General features: G+C 44.3%; 1 protein-coding gene across 3 annotated transcripts in view; it reads left to right on the top strand.

Annotated features, from left to right (window-relative positions):
• The window catches only part of crebl2 (cAMP responsive element binding protein-like 2), a 22,297-nt gene extending 9,503 nt beyond the window's left edge, over positions 1–12,794 (top strand). Inside the window, exons 2-6 of one of the 3 annotated variants that reach the window (XM_064318858.1) lie at positions 5,377–5,471; positions 7,719–7,866; positions 8,767–8,899; positions 10,734–10,931; positions 11,533–12,794. In XM_064318858.1, the coding sequence (XP_064174928.1) occupies positions 8,804–8,899; positions 10,734–10,931; positions 11,533–11,691 (453 nt within the window). In that variant the 5' untranslated portion in view covers positions 5,377–5,471; positions 7,719–7,866; positions 8,767–8,803 and the 3' untranslated portion in view covers positions 11,692–12,794. Of the gene's footprint in view, positions 1–5,376; positions 5,472–7,718; positions 7,867–8,766; positions 8,900–9,270; positions 9,628–10,549; positions 10,628–10,733; positions 10,932–11,532 lie in introns of those variants that run through there. The other 2 variants (XM_064318859.1, XM_064318860.1) reach the window with 2 other exon arrangements.

Raw genomic sequence — 12,794 nt, 5'->3', positions numbered from 1 at the left:
GTGACTTTTTTTTTTTTTTTTTGCACGCTGCACAGTTTGCGCTGTCGTTTCGGTGATAGCTGTCTGATTGGGGGAGAGATGTGGGAGCTGGGGAGGAGGCTGGTCGACTGACGGAACGATGGGAAGAGGCAGCTGGAGGACTCGTGACTGTAGGGGACGTCAGAAAGCCAGTTACCTGGTTCAGCCGTGTCTGTCTGAGAGTGCTCACCTGAACACACATAGGATGAAGGAGCTTGTTCAGTAATTTCCATACCCCTGGCCAGGTGGAGCTACAGGAGGACATGGTGGCTTTTGATTACACACATTCAGAAGGTCCATGTGTGAAGTATTATTTAATATGTATTTGTGGTACACATATTACAGAAACATTTCATTCCGTCTCAGTGGTTTGCCAGTGGGTGAAAATTCTTTCTTGTTTTATCAAATTTGTGACACTTTGTTTTTATAATCTGACAAAGTGATGTTTTTTCATCCATTATTTCAGGAAAATTGCGGTAGAGACACAGTCGTTGCAAATGAGTAGGCCACAGGATGCCAATGCCTGAATAAATTACCTTTGCTGATGTCTTTTTTTATTTATTTTGCTTTTGTTATTTGCATATGTGAAGGATGAAAGACACCACGTTTTTTACCCAGTTCAATGGCTCTTTGAAAAAGAGGATATCTCCATTTGCTCTTGTCAAAACTCAATGATTAAAAATAAAGAACACCTTTCTTTTCCCTTCGCGTTTGCTCTTTTCTGATGCCGTGTACATTAAATATTCATTCAATTTAGTTCAATATTTGTCCTCCATTTTGTGGCCTCGGACTTTGTGTGTAAAGCTTCAGACGTGACTCACCCTGGCCGTGAGCGCAGAGGTCAGCTCCAGTCCTCACAAACTTAAGTCAAGTCTACGCGTTCTTTTGCGCTTTCATTTTGAAAATGTAAGCGTGGAACGTGAGAGACATCATGTCCCAGAGTATTCTGTGTAGGGGTTGATGAGCAAGCGATAATGCGGGGGTGAGTGCTCTGAAGATTGGGAGAAGGAGGGAGTCTCAGAAGGCCGCAGTGATATTTAGACAGTTTCACATTACTGATGGGAAAATCTCAGGGGTTCGAGTCGTACAGATAGCCGTTTGACCCTGCTGGCTAAGCACATGTTTGACTCTGAACGCAAAATGTTTCGCGTTTGCCAAAGAGGAGTCCATAAGCAGAAAGTGGGAAACATCTAAGTCGCCGTGGTAACGTGACACATTTTTACGAAGGCGGCATAATCAGCAGGAACGTAAAGATAGCTGGAAGTCATGTGGCTTCCGCAGGTTACACAAACCAGGGGGGTTCAGTAGTTTACCTGTTCAGGTGTCGGTACTTTTCAGCTTGGTTCATTGCCTCCCAGCAGGACATTTGTGCTTCAGGGTGATGGTGCAGAATGATGGGTGGGGAACTGGTCATACGGTAGGTTCAATGGTCGTAGGGCACAGCCGTTAACATGAATTGCTTCAGCATATATCCAGCTGTATAAATGGATGCAGTGTAAATGGCATGTAAACGTTGTGTAAGTCGTTGTGGATTAGAGCGTCTGCTAAATGCCTGTAATGTAATGTGATTTAATGCTACATGTTTGACATGACAGATTTCTTTCAGAAGTCATTTTACTAGATTGTGCTTTGGGGCTGTCATGCTACCAGCATCGTACTTTATTTTTAAAAACCCCCACTCAGTTTTTTATTCTTTTTCGCTATTCAGGAAGCCAAAGGCAGTGATAAACTGGCAGGGCTTCATGCTTCAGCTAGCGTGGATATCCAAATGCCAAAAGGGTGAATGATCCATTAATCTCAGAATTATGTACAACATTAAACACAATCACTGCCTTAATGGGCTGTGCTGTGTGCGAGATACGGGGGGGCAGACGCTTTCCCCTGAGAAGAAAAATAAATAAAACTCTGCCGACTTCCCAGAGACACGCAGGTTGGGGGGGGAGTGGTTGGGGGGGACAGAATTAACCAGGCATTGTCGTAAATGAGCACGTGCGCTCGCTCAATCTACCGTGTCAATAAAGATTAAATGAAAATCTTCTGAGTGTAAGCTCGTGTTTGCACTCTTGTATTTATCGGGTGTATATTTCTCCTGAATGCAGTGAATTAATGATGCTCTTTATCTCTGAACGTGGGGCTCTCAGTCTGATGAGTGCTAATAAGAACAGAATCATTTGGGCCACAAAAGTGAAGGATAATTACCAATCCTGATGGTGACCCTGTCAAAACTCTCCAAGTTTTAAAGGCTGGCTTTTACTGTTGATGAATTGCAAGCTGAGTTTTTTTTTGTCGTTTGTTTTTTTTTGTGTGTAACAAGGAAAGGGGCCTCCCCAAACTGTTGGTGAAACACCCAATCATCTGGAATGTGTACGATGCAGCATTAAGATTTACTTTCACTGGAACTAAGGGACCTAGCCCAAACCATGAAAAACAGCCCCAGACCAAAGGGTGTCTAAATACTTTTGGTTATATAGTGTACGTGACTGGGAATGTGTCCTCTTGGTTTTCATTATCAACATGTAAATCTGTGACTAAACAGTTCCTCAAAATGTGTGATGCTGGCATTTATTTTCCTATTACCGAAATCTAATTTCCAGAAGACCTTGGCTGGACGGAAAAGATTGCTTGCAGAGTTAAGCGTGTTAAAACGGTGCTAAAATGACTCCGAGCGATGCGGCGAGCTGTCCGTGGATTTAAGACAGTGATTCTCTGTGAATGGCTTCTGATGTGGCACAGAGTCCCGAGTGGGATTTGCCTGAAATAAAATGTAAACCCAACGACCTTCTGGGGGGAATAGACGGCCTTGATGGCGAGAGGTGAGGAGGAATTATGACTTCAAGTGAGGCGTCACTTATGGCGATTTTAAGTCTTTGTCCTGGCACTGGGTTTTCACCATAAACACCCTTCTAAAAATGACTAACTACACACATTAAAACATCAACAACCAAATACGATACCGAAAAAGGCATTCTACACAGGACACCGATGGCCATAAATATTATTGGAGATATTTCATTAAAGCCATTATAAAGACTCAAATAATTTTATTAGATGCCTCCAAAGATTTATTTGCAAGTATTGACAAACCCATTTAAAGAAGACAAATGAGCCCTCTACTTTGACCTCACTTTAGTCTGGGTACTTTTACTAATTAAATTTCGAGCTACTGGAGTTCACTGGAGAAGATCATGTCTGTCTCACAGTTTGGGCCTCAGAAGACAGTGTGACATTGGGACGGCCAAAATGTAATTGGATTTAACTGAAACTGAGTTCTGTGTGTGTGTGTGTGTGTGTGTGTGTGTATTTGCAAGTAAAGTTACATATTAGAAATAGATTTTGCAGTTTATGGTAGTTTAATAAAATTACATAATCTGTATGTGTACCTCTAGAATGTCAAGGTTACCTTAGCAACTGAAGGGTGTTTAATATGCAAAACACAAAGATTTAACATTGCTTACATCCTCGCTTAAGTTTAGTATTTAAAGCCAATCCAAAGCCGCTTGACTGCCATGGACTAATAAGAAATGTATATCCTCTTATCTAACACAGCAGACCACAAAGATCTTTCTCTGAACAGCCTGCCTCTGAGGAAGCTGTGTGAGATGCTTCTTTGAATCTTTTTTTATTTCTTATTTTGATTTGAAAAGGTCAAATAAATCAATCTGTGGCACTATCTTTAAAAAAACTTGTGGATACTTTCTTGGTAGAAGCTTCTGTCCCAAGCAGCTTATATAGAAGAAGTTAGGGTATTTTTAAAATCCTATGTCAGTGTTCTAGAACTCCACTGCTTTGAGTTACCAGCAGTGACTGTTACATCAGCGTTAGAATGTTCAGTGAAGAGCATTCTAATCACACACTTGTGACATCACTCCTTAAAGGGTAGAAAGGGCCTGCCCCTCCTGCCCCGCCCCTGCCACCCCCCCCCCGGGTGCCACCGTTCTGTGGCAGGAGGAACACGGCAGAGGAGCAGGTGAAATATGCGGTGGGTGAGCGCTGATGGAGGGAGGGGCCTCTCCCCCCGTCCCATAAGTCACCTCTTTCATTAGGCCGGAGTGTTCCGCGGCGCCTGGCCTAATCGCCGAGCGGGAGGAGTAATGGGGGCTCGCACGCGTGCTGAGAGACGGCCAGTGATTCCCACTCCGCTGTCTTCGGACCTGTCTTGGGGCTTGGCGGGGATCACAGTCAGCAAACATTACAAATCCGCTTCCTTGTTATTCTTCTTTTTTTTTACATTTTATCTTTCCTGTTAAATTTTCTCATGCATATTTCAGTTGTTGAATTAATGACCATGTATGAATCTAAAATGCAAGAAGTCAAATTGTTTTTCCAGGTTTATATTTGTTTCCCTACTGGTTACACGCTACATCAGGATGTGCATTAGGTGCGTATAAATAAATCATGCCATTCCTCCTGCTTCTGGAAAGATTCTGTTGATGCTGAGGACCTGGAAGTTCATCCATCACAACGTTTGCACTGTTGACAGGCTGACATACCGTTCGCTGTTGCGGTATCAGAACATCAGCGTTGGGTTTTCACATAAAATATTCATTTAGCTCCGTTCAACGTGAGGCTCGAGCAAATTCTCACACGTGAACACGTTCGTCTGGCCGTCATCTTAACCAGCGCTTTGACGTGGATTTCGAAGACAAGATACGGCTTGAGAAGGTTCCCGCGCTGACTAATGCTATGGAAATGTGATTGACCATTCGGCCGGAAGGAGAGCCGCACAGATAACGCTGTTCTGAGCGCTGAGAAAGTTCCGGGTTCTCTGCCGCTGGCGGGCCAGAGCCGCCATGGCGTCTGTGCATCTCTGATGCTGTGATTTCCCCTGGAGTCGGTGTAATTTGTGATTTCCCCTAGAGTCGGTGCAATTTCCTGAGCTGACAGCCACTGCAGCTGCGTTTGATTTCCGCTTGGAGGGCTTGCAGCGTGTTCGCACTGATTCAGACACCTGCCGCCAATCCGCTCAATCTGGTTTGCAAAAGAATGGGAAATGCACACCTAGGACTCTGTGCTGTGACAACCAACAACCCTCGCCTGAGTCTGAAGATGTGCATGTGTGTGTGTGTGTGTGTGTGTGTATGCGTGTGTCCGTGTGTGTGTGTGTGTGTTCATGCTCGTATGCTTGTCCATGCATGTGTCTCTGCATGCGTTTGCATGGTGTACTGTATGTGGGCGTGGTGTGTGTGTGTATGCGTGCGTGTGTTTGTGTGTGTGCGTGTGGGTGTGTGTGTGTGCTCATGTGTGTGTGTTGTTTCCTTCTTTCTTTTTTGTAGTAAGGGGTGTTCTTCCCCTTGGCCTGTGACTGCACACATGTAAAGATGACGTCCTTATCATTCTGCGCCTCCTGTCTCTCCACAGTTAATCTGGGGATTAAGAGATTTGGGCTCTGACATCTGGGCCAGTCACCGGATCTGAGCAGAAGCCTCTTCCGCAGGTGGAAGTGAACACCTTTGGTGAGATACGTTTTTCCCTTTAAGTGACACCGGATCTAGTTTTCTTGTTGATATTCCTTGGTTTGCATGCACTTTGAAGAACAGGCCAGTTTTCATGAGGTCACAAACATTTACACTTATTTTTCAAAACAGCTGGATTGGCATAACTTTTTCATGGTCCAATGACGATTATAACTGTCGATTATAACTGCAATTATATATACACTGGCAGATTGAGAGCCATACATAATAATAATAATAATAATAATAATAATACCAACAACAACAGCAATAATGATACATAATTGAGTTTTATTAATGTTATACATTTTTAAAAAGAATCTTCTAATCCCAGCTGATGACCTTGTTCTTAGAAGTAACTGCCTCTCTTTCTATTTCTCAGCCAGGCTCTGTGGGGTAATGCACATGCTCTAACGCTCACACCTCTGCACATGGGTATTTATAGCGCGCTTGTTACCCACTGTCTCCCAGCAGCGCTCAACGCTGTATGAAGATGAGCCTGCGCCGCGGCGGGCAGTACGAACGGAGTCAGGAGCTTAGCGCAGGCACAACACAGCGAAAGGTCAGAGTGAGTCTGTCAGCCTCGGGCCGCGGAGGCATTGAGAACAGAGTTTCATTATGCTCCACGGGAGAGGCATAACCCTTCAGATGTAAGAGCTCACTTTGGCGCTTATTTGCTTGTCCCTTTTTTTAAATTATGGAGCCACTCCTCCTTGTCCATTAGCCCGCCTCTCAGGCCTTGTGTTATTGACAAGGGGGAGAGGTGCTTCGTCTGCCAATCAGTCCCCTCAGCCAATCCACTTACTGGTGATTGATGCGCACGTTTTCACGTTTCCTCTTTACTTACTTCCATTAAGATGGATGTGCACTATGGCGAGCGCCCGAGATGGGCTCCATTTTTCCTGCGCCGCTTTGAGTTTTTTTAAAGTATGAAATACCGGCAAAGCTTCGTGGTTCAAATGTCAACGTGATTACAGAATATTGTGTCTACTGTAGTCAGCCATCAGACATACCTTTATCCTGTAGACTGCTGTCGTAGGCCAACATTTCCTCAGAAAAGGACAGATACGACTGGCACCGTTCCGTCTGCCATGGGATTGCAAGCCACCATGGAAATCCTCTACTAACTCTCAGTGATCATTGACAAGCAAGGATTTAAAAAATACAAGGACCACGTTGATTCTGGCTTGACTTGACAGCATCCTGTTTTCTGATGCAGTAAGATTTATTTAAAAAAACATAAACGTGAGAAAATGACTCATTCTGCTTTAGATTCATTCTCGTACCTTGTCGGTGTCAGCTGTGAAAGGATCCGATTCACCACGTCATTCATAAAAATGACTCTTTCGAACCGCTATGGGACCTGATTCGCTATGTCTCTCTACTCTGCCCCCATTTTCTCTGGTAGCAGATGCAAATTCACCCATTCAGACCATGTCTTTAAAGCCAGCTACCAGCTAAAATGTCACTATTTTAACTCCTAAAAAGTACTGCATCACCCTGAGCAGTGGGTGCAAAAAAGGACTCACTTTCCCAGAGACTCGGGATGATTTTGGTGTCAGGCATTATGGAGACGCAGGACAGAAGAGCATCTTTTAAAAAGGGCCTGTGCTCTTTGCGCTGTGGCCTTGGAGGCTTAGTGTCCCAGGAGACCCGGCTGTCGTGGTGGCTGCGAAGGGAGCGAGTGGAGAGGCAGGTGTCTGTGACCCTGGTCTTGAGCCTCACGGATAACAAACCGATAATGGAACTTCGAGGTCTGCTCATCAGCAGAGCCGCTCGCTGATCGCTGTTCACAGATCAGCTGTCTCTCCCTCTCACACTTAAAATGCAGCGTTTTGTAAAGCAGCGCGGTGTTAACTTTCTCAGACACTGAGTGTCTATTCTGAGCTTCTGTTCTGCTGAAGAAACGCACATGACAGTAACCACTGAGATGTGACAAAGTGCAGAGGGCGGGGGATTTTTTGAAGGTTAACTCCTCCCTTTATTTAACTGGTGTCAGGGCACGACATACAAACCCAACCCAGCAAGAACATACAAATCATGACATAAACATTATCAAGACAAATAAAATTAAAATAAAAAGTTGCCAAAGACCCATTACGGAACATACTGGCCCCTTGGTAGCACCAGTTCTAATATCCTGAAGGGTGCTCTTAACCGTATAGTACATAAAATAAACTCTGGCTCTGGCCTGCACCCTCCATTTAAAATGTGGCCCTGCCTCTTGCCCTGCCCTCTGTTTTACAGTGTTTCTCCTGCTGATATACACTGCTGTGTCTGACTGGGGGAGAGAGCAGGGGGAGAAAGAAATGGTGGAGAGAGTGAAGAGATGGAGAGATAGAAGTGGAGAGGGGAAACATCAGGAGTGGAAATACGAGCAGAGAGGAACAGTCAGGTGAAGGACAGAATGCCGCGTTCATGTAATTACTTAAGTTCTCATAATTTACATGGTGATGTAAGCCACTGCTGCCCCCTATTGATGCTGGTTGAATTCTCTCATAAGTCATCCGCCCCCACAATAGCTTGCACTTCTGCGAAAACTTGAAATGCAAGGTTGAATATGAAACACCACTTTTAAAAATGTCAACCTTTAAGGAAACCAAGAGCGAACATTGAAGGTGTTTAACACCAGACCTTTCAGCACGTGGTCCATGTGCGCTCAGCTACGTCAGGCCACTGTGCAGCCTTCATTGCTGCATTGTTTACTGTCGTGGAAAAGATGCAGCCGTACAGGTGAGGGCAGCTCACCGTCCTGCTGTGCGTTGTTGCCGTTACTAGGGGTGTTAACAGCCGCCAGTCTTTCCACTATTCAGAGAGCTTGCCAACAGACCCCTGCTCCTATAGCAGAGAGAAGAGTTAAAGGATTTAAAACATGGCTGCCCAAACCTGTTCCTGGAGGTCTGTTGTCCTGTAGGTTTTTGTTTCAACCCTAATTTTGGTACGCCTGATTCTACAAATTTACAGATCTCCAGCTGTCGAATGAGGTGTGCTTTGTTAGGGCTGGAGTGAAAACCTACAGGACAGTAGATCTCCAGGAACAGGGCTGTGCAGCCCCGATTTGAAGCGTTACATGAGCCTCCTCCAGTGGCGGTTTTGGGGAACAGCTGAAAAAATCTGTTTGGCAAATGATGTTTTTTCGCTCTGGAGCCTGGAGACAGTCATTGCTTATTCAAGAGCGGTCAGATGCAGGGTACGGGCCGCATGGTGCGTGGGCTGCAGAATGAAAGAGAGTGATGCGTGCTAGTGACAGTCCTCTCAGGGCTGCTGTCTTCTCCTTGTTTATCTCTGGCTTTAGCTGGGATGTGACAGGCTGCTGACTGCTGTCACTGCGCATGAGGCCGTTAGAGAAGAGGCCAGAGAGAGAGAGGGGGAGAGAGAAACATTCCCATGAGCCTCTTCTGTCAGGCAAGCATTTTAAGCCAAGAGTGGTGAGTCACTCATGATTTAATCCTGTTCCTGAGTGTGACTAAAGCACATACTGTATGTTCAGTTTTTAACTTGTTGAACATCAGAACACATTTTATTTTGTATGTTGCAACATTTTTTTTAAAATTCTTTCAACTTTCTACTGATGAGCATTGCTGTTTGTTGTATTGTCTGTTAGCAGTGTAATGTATTTTTATTTTTTATATTCTTGTCAAAGGAGACACTTCTGGTACAGTCAACGGAACAAAAGGAAAATAGCTATTGCCCTGATATCAGAAAGTAAATGCGAGCAATGAAAAAAAAAGGCCGGTTTACAGATGAATTTCCTTATTTTCTTATTTAACTCAACTCACCTGGTATCTTCGGTCTCAATTGTAGCACAGTTGTGGGCTTTTCGAAATGTTCCAGTAGTTACACCAAAAGGCCACAAGATGGCACCCTCAGCCCAAGAAAAGAGTAACTTTCATTTCTGACGTAACTCAATAACAGGAAATGACGAAGATGTCAGCTAGCTAGATGGCTTGGTGCTAAAAACATTGGGAAGAGCTCATGCTGCTATGAAGAATTGTCGGATGATATAAATTAACGCAATTACTTTGTTGTTAGCGCGTGCTATTGTTATTATTATTATTTTCGGACGAACTATTAAGTTTGTTTTGTCTCGTTGATTTGCTAGCTAACTAACTAGGTATTTGCATTACTTGACCAGTTCAAAATGGATGACAGCAAGGTAAGAGAGCAAGCTAGCTAGTAGTAGCATGCTTCAAGCTGGCTCAATAGATTTTTCTAGGCATACAGCTGGCTGTAACATACTGCAATTATATATGATTTCTTACTGAAAGTGAAATTACTTTTTAGCTCATCGTTTAAGGTAAACTCTAACGGTTAGGCTAGACTACTATTCAGATAGCTACAGTCTTGTTTTCGTTTATCGCATGTTACAAAACATAATGTCAGTGACATAAGTCACTTACAGTAGTCTATGCATCTAGTCTAGCTAGAATGATGTAAAATGTAGCGATTTCCGGTATTTGTTAGTAAACTTTAACGTTTTCGCATTTCCAGAAATGAGCTAACAGTAAGTCATTCTTCGTTGTGGACCTAGGAGTAATTACATTTCAAATTAATAATCTGTTGAATCACATTTTTATTACTATAATTGTTTGATCCTGGTAGAAATGGTTAGAGTGTAGTTTCTGAACCTGAATTTCTGACCATTTAGGAGATGGGTGCTCAATGCTTACCCATCTTTGACCACGATTATTTAAAAATCATTTTAACCTGATATATCTAATTTTATTGTTTTTGCATATGTTGTAGGTTTGCATGTCCTGACGTTGTTGTGTTGCACCTGTTAATGGCTGAGCTCAGCTCCACGTACACTTGAATACAAGATGTCAGGTTCATCCTCTGCATGAATTATGTGCTGACATCATGGAGCTGACCACAGAAGCAGTTAACATATACCGTGAATCCCAAAGAGATGAACAAAGCATCCAAAAGAGTGGCTACAAAGGAAAAGGGCCAGTTAAAAAGGCAGCCTTGTGGTTACATGGTTTCACTTGGCCAAAAGGCATACAGGATACTGTACTGAACATACTCTGTACTGTACTGTACTGAAGTGCGTGCTTTGCTCTGAAAAATAACATTAGGTGGGTCTAGCAAGGCAGCAGCCATCCCCAATTCCTGCTGCAAAGCGATTCCGGATGGCTAATTTTCTACTTCGCACAGTAAGTCAGGGTGAAAGCGGCTGGTCAGTCTCGCCGACCCGTGTCTGGAATGTCTCCTCACCTGAAGAAGACCAACGCTCCTCCGCTCCTCCTCTTCTTCTTCCAGGTGGTTGGCGGGAAGGTGAAGAAGCCGGGGAAGCGGGGGCGGAAGCCCGCCAAGATCGACCTGAAGGCCAAGCTGGAGCGCAGCCGGCAGAGCGCGCGGGAGTGCCGCGCCCGCAAGAAGCTGCGCTACCAGTACCTGGAGGAGCTGGTGTCCAGCAAGGAGAGGGCCATCTGCGCCCTGCGCGAGGAGCTGGAGATGGTACTGTAGGCCTGGGGGCAGACCGAGCACGCTCAGCAGGGCTGCGAAGCCCCGCCCACTACCTTAAACCCCGCCCGCTTACTTAAACCCCACCCACTGCCTTACACTGCCACCCACTGTCTTAAACCCCACCCAAGTGCAGGTTTTCGATCAGGGATCATCAGATCTGGCCCTCGAATCCAAATCCAGCCCTGGTTTTCTTTTCTCCCGGGTAATTAGTGCTACTGATTGGCCAGACTGTCTTCACACCTGACTCCCTGGCAAATGGAGGGTGGAAAACCAGCAGTTCTCGGCCCTCAAGGACCGTGAGTTGCTGATCCCGGTTTTAGATGATTCCATGGGTAAATTTACCTTCAATAGAACGCCATCCTTGCACGTTGGGTATACACATTTATTTGTACCCTGAGAGCTGTTTGGCTAGCTGAATAGTTTTAATCTGACTGCCCAACACCAGTCATGGTTTTCTAATGAACTTGTAGCTATCTCACAGTGTTGCTACATCACAGAAGGTCCATTTTGCATTAGTTGAGGGTTTTGTGCTTGGCGGTGGCATGCTCTTCAGCTAAGCTAATGCTGTTTTATGTGCATATTTCTCTGACAGTACAAGCAGTGGTGCTCTGCGATGGACCAGGGAAAGATCCCTTCAGAAATCAAGGCTCTTCTCACCGGGGACGATCACAAAACCAGCCAGAGCACCAGCAAGACCACGAAAAGCCCCAAGGGCCTGGCCAGCACCAACGGCAACAACAAGTCCGTCTGAGAGAGTCGGCTCTCTCTCGCTCTCCAGTCAGCTCTGAGGTCTCTTCTAGACAGGGTGTGAGAACATTCTAGAGCAGCGTTCTAGGGTTGTGTGTTCACAAATTGTTGGTTGTGGTCTCGTTTAACCTTGCAGGGTCCGCCAAAGGCAGGGCTGGCGTTCTGTAGGGACTTTCAGACTGCTGACAAGCCAACTGAAACGGCCATCATGACGGAACTTGTGAAGTGTCATGGAAAAATGTAAAAACCCCCCCCCAAACGCCCCCCACCCCGCCCGCCTGCCAATTATTGCACATATTTATATGAACATAATCTTAAAAAGCTTCCTTATGAAAGTAAAAGGTAATTATTTGTGGCAGTAAGGCTACCAAAGTAGCGGTTGCACATATTTCTATTTTAGGTAACAGATGTTATATTTGTTTAATATATATATATATATATATATAGTGTATCATGTTGACGATTTGTTCTACAGTTACATTCCATTGAATCGTCCGTTGAGTTGTTTAATCAGACTTATACACGGCCTATTGTAAACGCTGCTTGCTTTTGATTTCGTTTCTCAAATCTGGTATTAGTCAGTACATTTACCCAGCCCATCGTGAATAAGCAGGAACTGAGCGTGCTCACTTTTGACTTCATCTACTAGAGAAATCTGTGCCAGAACTTCAGTGTCATTTTCCATTTCCAATTTTAAAGCGGCAAGACCAATGCAATGTCTGCAGGCGAAGGAAGTGATCGAACAGGATGTCAACAGTAAAATGTAAACTATCACAGTGATAGTCTCATATTAAAAGTGGAATTATTGCTAAACATACAAAAATAGGTGAATGCATTCAATCCATGCTGTTATTGGCTGTGTTCTGTGTTTGGTTATCCAATTACCTGTGATGTTTTATTTTGAGATAATGTTATAGGACTGATGTGTTATTATATTGCCATACTGCAAATAACCACCGAGAGAACAACTGCATTAAACTGAGTGAATAAGAATGGAAATTTGATTGTTTCTGTAGCTGTAAAATAATTCCTGTTTCATTCTTTTAAAATGTTCGTAACATTAAGGGCCAGTTGTAATAAGATCTGTAATACAAAATAAGAAAAACA

This window comes from Anguilla rostrata, chromosome 19 (genome assembly GCF_018555375.3).
Source record: "Anguilla rostrata isolate EN2019 chromosome 19, ASM1855537v3, whole genome shotgun sequence".
Taxonomy (NCBI): Eukaryota; Metazoa; Chordata; class Actinopteri; order Anguilliformes; family Anguillidae; genus Anguilla; species Anguilla rostrata.
Note: the sequence above shows the minus strand (reverse complement) of the source record. Positions and strands in the feature narration are given on the sequence as shown.